Source organism: Delphinapterus leucas, chromosome 6 (genome assembly GCF_059928025.1).
Source record: "Delphinapterus leucas isolate spDelLeu-1000000601 "Yukka" chromosome 6, BTC_Dleu_Yukka2, whole genome shotgun sequence".
In the NCBI taxonomy this organism is placed as follows: Eukaryota; Metazoa; Chordata; class Mammalia; order Artiodactyla; family Monodontidae; genus Delphinapterus; species Delphinapterus leucas.
Genome location: NC_143134.1, coordinates 122,972,561 through 122,985,989, shown reverse-complemented (window position 1 = coordinate 122,985,989; position 13,429 = coordinate 122,972,561). Strand labels below are relative to the sequence as shown.

Sequence of the window (13,429 nt, the reverse complement as noted above, 5' to 3'; positions counted from 1 at the left end):
ACTGATAATGAAAGTAACAATGATGCCATTAAAAAAAAATGCCATTTAAAAAATACTCTGCTAGGGACTTCCCTGGTGGTGCAGTGGATAAGAATCCGCCTGCTAATGCAGGGGACGCGGGTTCGAGCCCTGCTCCGGGAAGATCCCACGTGCCGCGGAGCAACTAAGTCCGCGAACCACCACTACTGAGTCCACGCGCCTAGAGCCCGTGCTCCGCAACAGGAGAGGCCACCGCAAGAAGCCCACGCACCGCAAGGAAGAGTAGCCCCCGCTCGTGGGCTTTCCCTAGGCAACGAAGACGCAACCCAACCAAAAATAAAATTAAAGCTTTAAAAAAACAACAACTCTGCTAGTGCTCTGTATTCAATTATCTCATTTAATCTTGGCAAAACCCATGTGAAGTGGGCTCTACTACAAACGGACAAACTGAGGCATAGAGGACTAGGGGAACGCAGCGAACGTGCCTAGGGCCGGAGTGGGGAAGCTAAAGCCGGGGCCCTGAGCACCCCACTCCTCCCAGCCCCGCCTCTCGCCTCCTGTTTCTGCCTTTATCACTTTCCCAGGATCTTTCCAGTCCAGCCAGCCTCTGACTTCATTCACCCTAACGGGCCTGAGTGCCTGGCGGGGAGAGGCAGCCACTCCCAGTCAAAGGTGGGGGATCCGGGTGCAGAGATGGGAAGAGCCAGGCCCCAGGGCACAGAGCCTCTGGGAGGTGGCCGGGACAGCAGCCAGGTCCCCAGGTGGCACGTGCCCTGGGTTGCTGCTAACCAGGGTGTTCAGCTTGCTTTGCTAACCAGCTAAGCAGCAAACCCCGGGGCTTCCAGCTGACTCTGCAGAATCGGGCTTGCCCACATACCTGGCCCTCCTCCCTGCAGCTCCTCCCGCCAAGACCCTGAGGCTGAGACCAGGACGAATTCCTAACACGGTGCCCAGCACCCAGCGTGCCTCGCTAATTACAATCACAGCAGCTCCGAGAGCGGACCAGGATGAGGCAGATGGGGAGCTGTAAAGCCTTTTTTAAAGGGGCAATAAAAGTTTTGGGTTTCAGATGGTCTTACTGGGGAAGAGAATAACAGAGACAGGAAATTTCAGTAGCAGACACGACAAAGGCCACAGCACGCAGGCTGCCCTCAGACGAAAACACCTCCGCTTGTGCAAACAGAGGACGTCCTGGCGGGGACCCAAGTATTCCCCCCACCATGCCAACCTCACCCCAGCTCCTAGGGGAGGCGGAGGGGTCGCTACAATAGACTGTTTTGTCTACTTGTTGTAAATGTTTATAATACTTCTCCACTGGGGCCGCTGGAGGTGTGGGGCCCCCCTCCCCCTCCCCCTCGGGGCTCAGAGTGTGTGGGCGCCAGGAGGGGGCGTGTGCCTGGGCCTGGGGCTCGTGTGTGCTTGGGCCAGGGAATGAGTTGCTTCTTCTTCTTGCCCTGCAGGGTCTGGAAGCCAGGCCCAGGCCCAGGGAGGCTATTGCAGGGATCCAGCGCACCCCCGCCCCCCCGCCCCTGTCCCCCACCAACCATGCCGAGGCCACAGCGTCAACTGGGAGCTGCAGCCGCTCTGCCTGTGTTGCTTGGTTTAACCCAGGGTGCCCAGACCCACATGTCCAGGGAGCTGCCCATCCTTTTGTGTTCTGTAGATGTGCTGCCCCATGGGCAGCTGCTAGCCACAGGGGCTAGGTGCCCCATAAAATACCGGACGCTGGGTTACATTTGAATTTCTGAGGAATAGTGAGTCATTTTTTAGTCTGTCTCCTTAAGTATATCCCAAATTTAAGACATACCGAGGCAAAATAATGATCTCTTGTTTATCTGAAATTCAAATATAACCAGGCATCCTGTATCTCATCTACGACCCTACACGTGTGGCTATTGACATTTCAGTTAATTAAACGCAACTGACATTTAAGTACTCAGCTCCGCCAGCCGCATTTCAAGCGCTCACCAGCCTGTGTGTCAGGCGACCGCCGTACAGGACGGGTAAGCCTCTCCACTATTAAAGCAAGCTCTGTTGCACACACCGCTCTAGGCTTCCAGTAACATCTAGGACTACGTCTTCAGGCTCTCAGCCTCAGAAATCTCAGGACTCAGGGACCCCTAGTCCTTCCCCCATCAGGGCTCGGTGGGAAGGGCAGTCCTGTCTGGAGCCCAAGATGGCCCAGGATGGCCTCAGAGGTGCTTCCCGGAACCAGGTGCCTGAGTCTCAGATTCCAGGGACAGGAAGACCCCAGGGCTCGATGACACTGGGACTCGGAGGTGTTTGAGCCTGAAGACCATGACCCTTGGCCCTTGTTAGTCTTGAGGTGTCGGGGTGACCGTTTGGGGTGGCTGCCTCCCTTTCCGTTCCCTTTCCTGGGCACTCCCCTCCTGGCCCTTGGGTAGAGCCCCCAAGATGCCAAGTGGGCCTTTGAGCCAGAGGAAGATGCCTCTGGGATGACTGGCAAGACCCTGGGCATGGCCACCAACTCAGTGGTTGGTGTCCAAGGCACGAAGGCCAGCTGCCAGCACCCCTGGGCCTCAGCGCCCTCCTCTGCAAAGTGGGCTCAGGACCTGCACCTGGACCCGCTAAGGGGCCTCTGTGGGGGCCAGCCCTGTTCGGGAGGGGCGCGGTCGGGCCCGGAGCCCGAGAGGCAGACAGGGCTGAGGGCTGGAGCGCGTCTCCTAACTGTCCATGACTTACAGACTTGGCCAGGCTCCCAGACAGCCGCATAAATCAGCGCGGCCACAGCGAGCAGCCTGCTGGTGCGGCCCTTACGGTTTGGCGGGCCCCTTGCCTCTCCCTGCTCGGGAGCATCTGCGGCCTCCAACTTTCCATGTGCCGCCACAGAGCTGGAGGGGGGGATGGGAGGGGGGCAAGAGGGAGGTGGTGGGCGGGGAGGGGGGGTTGGGGGAGGGAGGTGGTGGGAGGAGACCAGCCACCTCGCAGATGCCGTTTCTGGAGTAATGCCCCCTGGCTCCCGCCATCCCACCGTGGCCCCAGAGTCTGCCCCTTGCCTTACCACCTGGTGCTGAGACAGGAGTCTCCCCTTGTGGGTATGGGAGACGGGACCAGGGGGGAAGTCCCTGGTACAGGGCCCCGGTCTCTTCATGTGTACATGTGCGTGGCGTGTACATGTGCGTCTGTGTGCGCATGTGTGTGCTCACACCCCAACAAGAAGACCAGAAGCCAGTCGAGGCAGCACCTGCACCCCCTTCGCCGGGCACAGAGCTGCTCGGTGGAGAGGCCCTTCCGCGCCCCGTGCCCTCCCGTGGGGACAGGTCTGGGTGATGGCCCTGAAGCTGTGAAGTCTCAGCTCCCGCCCTGCCCCCCCCCATGGCTTGGTGAGGACCCTGATTGCTGGTGGGCTGCTCTGTCATTAACAGGTTGTGGGGACAGAAAGGGGCTGAGCCAGGGCGGGGCTGCCGGTGTCCGGGGCCCTAAGACATGGGACGGCTGGACACTCAGGGAGGCCGACAGATGCCGCCCCGGTCGACGGGTCCGCCTTGTCCCCAGCCCTTGGTGCTGGAGCCAGCTCCCTCCCGGCCCCCGAGGTGTGGAGGAGATGACTTCAGGACAAATCCTGGGCCGTCCCACGCGGTGGGTGCGGATGTGGGTAACTGCACCGTCTGGCAACACGAAGAGGCCCCACACAGGTGTAGGGAACTTCCTGCCTGACAGATGTGCCCAGACCATTCGGCAGGCAGGAGGCTAGTGTCTGTGAGGTGATGTCTGGGAGGCCTGCTCCCGCCCGCACCCCCGGGCAGGTGCAGACAGGCCTTGGATGGGAGCAGGCTGACCTCTGCCCTCGGCGGAAGACGAGCCCTGCCCCGTGAGGCCAGCCCGGGGGGCTGGCACCCAGGCCCACCTTCCCACGCTGGGCCGGAGCTCAAAGGCTCTGAGGGCGCTCCCACCTCTTGCTTGGATAGCTCCATAGTGAAGTGGCTGCTGTGGTGTCAGACCAGGGACAGTGGGCTGGGGTCCAGCTCTGCACTCTCCAGCTCTGGGCCTCGAATATGCCATCATCCCTGACTTGTTTTGAGAATCAGATGAAATGACGAGTGCGAAGAGCTTGGACATTCAGTACATGGAAATGGCTTGATTCAGGGACCCGGCTGGAGGGACGCCAAGGGGCAGGCCGGCCTGGGCCGGGGACAGAGTGGCCCCGCTGGCCCTGGCGCGCTGAGCCTGAGGGCACAGGTCAGGGGTGGGAATCCCTGTTTCCAAGGGAAGACAGATGGCGTGGGGAGCACACGGGACTTGGGTGGCGGCAGACCCCCTTGGGGCTGGGACTGGGCGAAGAGGCGGGGGGGACAGACGCTGGCTCCAGGGTTCTGCAGACATACCCACTCGTCAGGACCTCGGCCTAGGAGAAGGGAGAAAGTTCTTTTCTTTCCAGCATGGTGCTTAGTACCCAGTAGAAACCTAAGAAGTGGATTCTCAAGAAGCACTCAGTGGGGTGCTTCCCACAGCCCTGGAGACTTCTCAGGATCTGAGGAGGGGCGTTTCTCCAGGTCGGGAAGGACGGAGGACTCTCGCCAGGCCTGGGATGGGGCAGGGCAGGGGCCTGGAGCCGGGGATGCACAGTTAGATACAAGCACAGCAGAGGGTGGAGCAGTGCAGCTTGGCGGGGGGCCCCGCGCTTCCAGCCTTCTTGTTGACCTTGGGCAGCAGCAGGACGAAGGCCATGGCCAGGGCACAGTGGTAGAAGCTGTGGACGTAGGTGTAATCCCAGTCCTGCAGGGGAGACGGAGGACCGGTCTGCGGCCTCAGCCCCCGCCCTGAAGCCCAGCTTCCCTCCCACGGCCCCTGCCCCGCCCTGGGTCCTCAGCTCTGTGCCTCGGCTGCGGGCCTGGCGTGACATGGCACCTGCCAGTAACAGGGGCTCCTCCCCGACCCCCTGGCTTGTCCTCGGGAGTCTGGCCAAGTCCCCTCCTCCAAGAAGCCTCCCTTCACCGTCCAGCCCATGGTGGCCTTTCCCTCCACCAAACCCCTAGTTCACCGAAGGTCTGCGCCGGTTCACTGGGCCTTTGGTGATGCGGCTGGGGCTCCTCCCTCCCCCCTCCCCCAGCACATCCTTTCTTCCTGTCTCCCCTCTCCCTCCCTCCTCCAGGTGTGCCCGCTGCCCCAGGCCCCTTCCGGGCTGTGCACCTCATCAGATGCAAGCCCTCTGTACTGACCCCCCCGACACAGCCCCGCGATGCCAGGGGTGCCAGGGGAGGACCAGACCGTGACTGGAGGGAGGTGCACGAGTGGGGTGCTGCTGGAGCCCCCGGGAGGGGCGCGGCCCCGTTCAGCACCCGGCCAAGCAGGCTGGTGCTGACCTGCTGACCGGAGCCCTTGTGGGTGGGCTGCTTCCCAGTCCCCCGCCAGGTACCTCAAAGAAGAAGCGCAGCATGAGAGCCAGGGCCCCAAAGCAGAGGCCGGGGCCTATCTGCTGGGTGTACACGCTCTTGTCAGGATACAGGCGCCTCGTCTCCTTCATCTGCTGCAGCTGCGGGGAGAGGGGCCAGAGGAACGCTCTCAGTCCGCAGCCTTGGGCACCTGCACCCTGGCATCCTCAGGTGGGAGATAGGGCTCAGGGAGAGGCCCGGACGCATCTGGCCCAACGGCTGCAGGACCCAAGGGAGACCCCGCCTGGGTGATCGGGCCGTGGGTGCCCTGGGCATTTTGACCCCACAAGGACCCCCTGCCCCGTCTGCCTCTTGGGGTGAAAGAAGGCCACCCTTTCCAGCCAGAGGAGAACCCGAGGGGACCAGACACAGCAAAGGGGTATTGGCGGTGTGGGACCTGCCCGCCGGCGTGGCCGTGGCGGGTGGGAGATGAGTGTGGCCATCCCTGCGAGACCTCCAGTCACTTTCAGAGTCGACAGACTCATCGTAGCATTTATTAGACACACCCGACCGGTGTGTGAAACCTGCCATTCCTCAGATGCTGATACCTAGAGTAAGGCTCAAGTAGGAGTTTAAACACATGGGTTCACATACACTAAAAAGGTGAAGTAAATGCGGGTCCACATCCTGAAAACCCAAACCTTCGGGGCCAAGGCCTTTCAGCGTACAGGATGTTTTGGATTTCAGCAAGGTAAACGGTTGCACACATCGTGGACGGTGGATGCCCAGGCGGGTAGGGCAGCTCCCCATAATTGCACTGCCCCCCCCGCCCCTCCTGCCAGCGGATCACACAGAGACCATGAGTAGCTTCATGCTGGGTCAGGGCAGGTTTTGTCACCAAATGAATTCTGAAACGATGCCTGATTTTTCAGTTTTCTGAAATTTCTCATTGCTGGTGAGGAATCAGGACCTGCAATGTCGCGGGTGGTGTGTGGGTGCAGCTAAGGGAGCATGACTCTGGGGGCAGCCGGCTGAGGCCCGGAAGCTGTCCTCCAGCCAATCCTGCCCCAGGTGGCACCCGGGCCCTGCTCCGCAGCCCCTTCACCCATCTCTCTCCACTTCCTGTCCCTGAGAGTTGCTCAAGAAGGGGCAGGCCTCTGCGAGAAAAACTCAGCCCTCGTTCCAGGAAACAACTGTCCTTGAAAAGCCAAAATCAACTCCACATTTAATGGTCTAGAAAACACCATTTGAGCCCCAGATGCAGGCAGCCAGGAAGCCCTCTCGGTTCCTGTGGTGCTTCGTGGGGACACTGGCGAGTGACCGCTCTTCTGGCTAATTAGAATCCAGCCCAGATTCAGCCCCGGCCAAGGTCTGCTGGAGGAGCGGCCTTCCAGGGCACAACTCGGGAGCCTTTATCCCACTTCCTGCCAGGGAGGGAGCGAATTATCAGCACGGAGAGCGCTCTGTGTTTACGCATTCCAGAATGTTAATTAACGTGGCCCTTCCTGGTCCAGACAAGTCAGACCCCAGCACACTTCCGCCCCTCTCCGAGGGGCCTCCTGGGTCAGCGCGGGGCCAGCTTGGCTTCCCCAAGATGTGGTGAGAAAAAGGCTCCTTCCCTTCTGCTTGGAGTCAGGACCTGGCCTCACGCTTGTCCTGCCGTGACATCTTGTTAAATTGCTGACCTCTGAGCCTTGGTTTCTTCACCAACCAACTGGCAAACTAAATCCTCCGCTCTCTGGGCGGAGAGAGGAGTGGGGCGAATTTGGAACGCTCACCACCAGAACTTTATTTTCCCTCCCCAGTCTGCACCTTCTGCACCAGCTGCCCAGCCCGACCTCTTTCCCCTGAGAACCGCCCTCCTGCTTCCCAGGGCTTTGTTCTGGTCCCCGCGAGGCTCAGCTCCTTCCCTGTCCTGGGGGCCCAGGAAGTACGCCTGGGTGCACCCTGCCCGAGCATCCCTCTTTCACTTGGGCTAGTCTGAGTGGGTTTCAGTCCTTGCAGCCAGGAGGGCCTTGTTATGACAGAGGGTGCAGGGAGGCCTGAGGACCACGTGTAGAAGTCCTCGTGGTGCCAGGCCCCTGGGTGCCCAGCCAAGGACCATCAGTCTGGCTCAGGCTGCTTCCATGCCCACGAGCAGCTCCACCTTCCGGTCGGCCTCACACACGTCCTCCCTCTTCATCTGAACCAGGCTCAAGCCTCAGCCCCTCCAGGACATCTTCCCAGATTAACCCAGGCCACTTCCAATTGATATTGCATCTCTAAACCAGCCATTCTCTTCAATAATAATAATAATGACAATAATAAATAGTTCAGCACATTAGAAGCCAGGTTCTGTGCCAGTCCTTAAGTGCATTATCTCAGTTAATCTAAGAACCAACCCTATGAGGCAGGTACTGGGCTGTAACACCCACTTTACAGATACGGAAACTGAGGCAGAGAGGTTAAGTAACTGGGGTCAGGTCCAGAGCTAGTGAGTACAGACGTAAAACAAACCAGGTTTGCATGGCTGGGGCACCCGACGGTCATTTTCTATGTGTTAGCTGAGGCCCTGTGTCCAGCCTGCCAACCCACGTGGCGGGAGGTAGATGGAGACCCCAAGGGGGAGGAGTCACCGTCGGGGGAGGGTGCCCCTGACCGTAGGGCTCGCACAGTACGTACCCACTTGGCCGCAATGATGAGGACGGCTGTGCCGATGGGGCCCGAGTACACCCCGTAGCCCCAGCGGTCATGGTAGATCCGCACAGCGATGGTCAGGACGCCAAACATCACTAAAGTCGACCGCTTGGGCTCATCGAAGTCGGCCAGTGCTGCCAGGGAGAGAGCCGGGTGAGGTGAGGGGCCTCCCGTGCCCCTCCTGGCCGCTGCTCTCCCAGAGGCCCTCCCTTTGGGGTCCGGGTGTGGTGTCCCCTCCGCCAGGGAGACCCCGTGGCCCAGCCTGGGCCCCCCAAGGTCTGAATTGCAGCTGGTTTTAAAGGACAAGCAGGCTGCTGCTTTCCTGTGGACAGAGCAGCCTGGGTTAGCCTGGCAGGAAGCTGCTCTAACACAGAGATCAATGTGTGGTGTCCGGGAATGAATCTCTCCCATGGGACCACTAGGACGAAGACACAAAGACCACAGCTAGGATACGAGAAAGATCTGGGTCCTTCACAGGCCTGCGCCCGTAGCAGGAAGTCCCCCCGTCTAATGGGGACCGTGCGTCCTGACATCGCCACGAGTCCACAGTAAGTGAAGAACAGTCTCAGAACCATGTGGTTTCGAATGGTCCCATCTTCATAAAGACCTGAGCTAAAAATTGTGTGTGAGCCTCGGGAACAGTCTTGGGGGCGCAGACTCTGAACTGCAAGTGGCTGTTCTCCGGGGGCAAAGGAGGGGGCCGAGCGCTTCCTTTTTTCCTCTGTACGCCTCTGCTCAGTCTGTCAAAACAAGCCTTTACTAAATGTGCAATTTTAAAAGGTTATGGAAAATGGGAATCAAGGCACTTAAGTGCTGCGCCTACTTTTTCACAGACTGAGCACCACTCTGAACCTCCGGGTAAGGAAGGAGGTTCTCAGAGATGAGAGGTGGCCGGGAGGCAGTCGGCGGGCTCGGCTGGCTGAGTGCAGGGTGGGTGGCGGGGGACCCAGGTCCCCGGCGCAGGGCTGGGCTACCGGGGGTGGCCACTCACCCATCAGTGACACCCACATGCTCAGGGCCGTCCCGTAGACGCTGAAGTACTCCAGGATGTCGTGGCGCAGGAAACAGAGAACCGACAGGCCGGGCCCATTGCAGGCGTGGTAGAGCTGCCGGGAAACCCACAGACGGGCAAGTCACTGAATGGCCCCATGGCTCTTTTCCCCATCTGGAACATGGGGACGCAGTGGACCACTCCCCCATAGGGTCTTGCGGATGAAGCCCGCCGAGGTGAGGACCCTCCCGTGTGACCTACATATTCCCTCAACATCCAGGTCTGCTGAGGCTGGAGCCTTTTTCCTTGGGTACCGGTCTGCCCTGCAAGGGCCAGTGGGGCCTTCTCTCCCACAATTTACCCCTCTGGCCACCGGGCATCTGAAGCCCTTGTGGGCTTGCGAAGACTCAGGTGCTGAGCCTGCCCTGTGGGTTGCCCCCTCAGCAGGTCGGGGTTGGGGGTCAGAGGTTTGTTTCTTTAAGAGGGTCTCGGGCTGATCTCGGGATGCCGCCAGAAGGGAGCCCGCTTTGAGAACCACCCACCGGCAGCCCTCAGTTTTTTTCTCTAAAGTGAGGACAGATCGCAGAGACACCCCCACCCCCCGACCCCCCACCCCGGGCAGGTGCTGAAAGCAGCATCCTCCTTGCCCCCCTTCCTCCCCCACACTCCTATAGTTGTCTGCCAGATACCTAATTTAATAGCAATTTTAAAGCAAAATGTCTGTATTTTCAAAGCTGTCAACTTATTTCTGGACAACCGTCTCCTTTCGCTTACACATTTCATCATTTTAAGTAATATTTAATGACATGATGTAATTATTTTGACAAGCTCAAGGGCATAAACAAGCTTGGAGCCCAGCACAGTCGACGCTTGGTTAGCCCAGCTCAGCTGGATGGAGAGGCGTGCAGGACAGCAGCCCACATCTGGAGGTGCCAGGGATGCTACGGTGCAGGGGTGGTGAGAGCCCTGGGTCATCTGGTGAGTCGAGCAAGTTGAGGTCGATTTAGAGCTTCCACTGGCTGCAACTTCATGTGAACTAAAGCTAAGGTGCACCGAGGAGGCATTAACAGAGATGTAGCGTCCAGAACAGGGGAGGACACAGTACTGCTCCTCTCTGTCTGGTCAGACCCCCCCCCCCCAGAGAGCTGTGCTGAGCTTCGGAAGCTGCACCCTTTGAAGTGCCACTAGCAAAGAACAGGTTGGAGGAAAGGAATCAGGCTTTCCTGGATATGACTGGATATTTCCTGGATATGATTTCCTGGATATGACTGTTTAGCTCAGCAAAGAGAAGCTTCAGGTGGGGCATGATCAAGGTGCTCACATCTCCAGGATAGAGGAGGGAGAAGAACACTTGTTCCCCATGGCTCCGGCAGGCAGAGCCAGGCCCTGTGAGTGACATGGATTCTCTTCTCCTGCCCTCTGGCTCCTTCCAGAACTACTTCTCCCCCACCCCTAGCTGAGCCCTGCTGTCTCTGTACCCATTGTCTCTCTTACATAGCACAGATCGCGATGTGCGATTAAAGGCTTAATCACTCTGAGATTCTGGACGCGGTCTGTGCCCTGTCACCCGCCTCGTCCCAGCCTAGAGCTGGCTTACAATCGGCCAAGTGTTTGCCTGTGAATGCTGCGTCAGGGAGGCTTTGGAGCAGTTTGAAGGAGAGCTGGCCCAGGAGGGGCCTTTCCCCCCAGGCCCTCGGTTCACCCCTGCTGGAGAGGTGGGGCAGGTGAGACTCAGGGGGGAACCACCTGCCAAGGATCAGGGCGAAGCAGCAGCGGGCCCTCAGCCTCTGTGCCTGTGAGGTCTCCCTCCCTCTTCCGACCGAGCAGACCTGGCTCTGCGCGGCGCTGGTCGGGGGCACGGGTGGCAGGTGGCTGGATGCCTGGCAGGAGAGGGTGCGGCTTCCGGAGGCCGGCCTGGCAGGTCCCGGCCGTGAGCTCTGACAAACGGCGGACTGCCCCTAGGGCTGGGGTGGAGGGCCCCTGTCAAACGGGGACGAGAGCCCCTGCTCCGTGGGGTGGGCCAGGGGACTCCATGTGACACGACACGCAGCACGGGTCCAGCAGCTGTCACAGGATGGTCCCGGTGGGAACACAGAAGACTCCACACGGGAGGCAGAAGTGGCGATGGTGCCTCTGGGGGCTCTGGGAGAAGGGGCCTGATTGTGTCTTTAGGCCGGGGACACTTGTCGCCGGACGCAGCTGTCCCTGCCACTCTGGCTGGGCGGGGCAGGGCGGGGTGGGCCTCTGAGGCCAGCCGCAGAGGCAGCTGTGGGGTCAGCTCAGCCCCGGTGGGGAGGGGTGGCCTGGCGGTGACTGTGGTTTCGGGGGCGGGGTCCAACATGGGCCTGGAGGACAAGACCCGGGCTCCTCTCCCCGGCCCTGGGCCCTTGTACCCACAGAGAAGCCCCCTGTCTGCCCGGCTCTGGTACCTCATCTGCCGGGCAGACCTCCTGGCCCTCACCCAAGCTGGGGTCCCACGAGCAGCAAATGAAATGGCTTTTGACAAGATTCCTTGAAGGAGCCGGGAGGCCCTGCTGCCTGGGGAGGCCCTGCTGCCCGGGGTTGCGGGGGGGGGGCCCACGCACGGCTGGCACTGCCACACGGAGTCCGGGAACCCTCACCTCCCCCGAGCATGCTTCATCAGGGAGTTGGGTTTAAACCAAGGCTGGGTCTGATGGAAGATGATGGAGGAAAAGAGAGTGGGGCCCCTCTGGGGGTCCAGCGGCAAGGGTGGGTGGAAGGAGCCTCAGAGGCTCACAGGCAGGGAGGCAGGAAGGCACTAAGATGTAGAGAGATGGTGGATGGCTGGCTAATGAGGCAGGTAGAGAGGTGATTGATTAGATATATGTATAGATGATGGATTAGAGAGATAGGTCATAGATAGGTAGGTAGACAGGCAGACAGACAGAAGCTAGAAGAATGGATAGATAGGGCCAGAGAGACACATGAGGGCAACAAAGCTAGGGACGGACACCAAGAAATTTACAAAGAGAGTAAATTCCGTGAGGATATGGCTCCAGAAATCCAGAGAGAACCAGACACAGAGCGAGCCAGTATGAGAAACACAGAGGGAAAGAGACCCACAGGGAGATGGGGGAGGGGGACAGAGAGAGAGAGAGAGACAGACAGCCAGACATATAAATAGAAAGAGAAAGAAGGACTCAGAGAGAGACGTAGGCCCCAAGAAGGAGAGACAAGCCGACGTGAGCAGGCCCTCCTGAACTGAGGCCAGCTGCAGAATCCTGGAACCAGATTCCCCTGGCCCTACACGTTCCCTGAGCCCTGCTAGCCCCCTCCTGGGCCTGGAGTACCAGGGAGAGTCGTGGTGGGGGGTGGGGGTGAAGAGGGGAGCTGGAGCCAGGAGGAGCCTTGGGTGGTTGGCAGGAAAAGGGGGATCTTGGAGGGGCTTGTCCCTGGCACACTGTGGGCTTGGTCTCGCACACACCAATCCCAGAGTGACTTCCTGCCACAGTTGGGGAAACTGAGGTCCAGGAAGGTGAAGGGGGGCCCACAGCCCTCTCTCCTGGTCTCTGGGCTCTTTCCTCCACCTCCCCATCATCACTTTTCTTCATCACCCAATACAGCAAAGTGGTGGAAAGACAGCCCCTGTCCTCCGTCTCTGGGAGGGCCCCGGGTGGGTCCTATCCCCAGGGCCCCGGACTTACCGCCACAAAGAACATGGTGAAGAGGTAGACCATGGCCTCCATGTGGAACTGCCTCTTGGCAGCAATGCTGACCGTGGGGAGGAAGACCAGGCTGCTGAGCGTGGGCAGGAGCAGTTTGGCCACCAGAGTCCCCATGGGCTGGGGGGGAGAGGTAGGTGCAGGCCTCCCGGGTCTCCAGGGCAGAAAAGCGAAAGGGAGAAGACCCGCTCCTTGCACCAGGGGCTCCGGTGGCAGCTGTGGTTTAAATGCCCTGAAGAGAGGCAGGGGTGTGCGCACACGTGTCCAGCAGCATGTGGAGAGGGTTCAACAGCTGATGTACCATGTGATCAGCACTTGTCTCTAATTTTTTTTTTTTTTTTTGGATAGGTCAAGGAGACCGTCCTTCTTTTCTCCGAGGCAGCAACTTCGGAGAAGAGTCCCCACGAGCACAATCGCCGATGTCCAGCCACTTTCCATCCTGGCCCCGGGCCCCTCCCCGAGGTGCTCCGGAGTCCAGAATAAGAAGAGAGCAGACTCTGCTGCCTGAGTCAGGCGCCCAGAGGGGGCAAGAGGTCAGAGAACCCAAGGTTCAGCAGATTCCAGTCACTAAAAGGACCCTGTAGATAAGTCTCACAATTTACCAGCCCACAGGCATGTCTGACTCCCCTGCTGTTGCCCCAAACAGGCTTCCTTGGTAACTAAACAAATGAAACTAACATTCTTTTCTATTTGGTTACATAGTTTCAAACCTGAAGTACACAGAACTGGACGATCTCTACCAGTGTCCCCAGCGCAAGGGGGATGCT

General features: G+C 59.5%; 1 protein-coding gene across 1 annotated transcript; it reads right to left on the bottom strand.

Annotated features, from left to right (window-relative positions):
* Positions 1 to 4,260: 4,260 nt before the first annotated feature.
* MYMK (myomaker, myoblast fusion factor) lies at positions 4,261 to 12,794 on the bottom strand. The gene is made up of 5 exons (XM_022578252.3): positions 12,645 to 12,794; positions 8,980 to 9,094; positions 7,974 to 8,122; positions 5,357 to 5,473; positions 4,261 to 4,716 (listed from the first exon to the last, which is right to left on the bottom strand). The coding sequence occupies exons 1-5, from the start codon at positions 12,777 to 12,779 to the stop codon at positions 4,567 to 4,569; spliced, it is 666 nt and encodes a 221-aa protein (XP_022433960.1). The 5' UTR covers positions 12,780 to 12,794; the 3' UTR covers positions 4,261 to 4,566.
* Between the last annotated feature and the right edge of the window lie 635 nt (positions 12,795 to 13,429).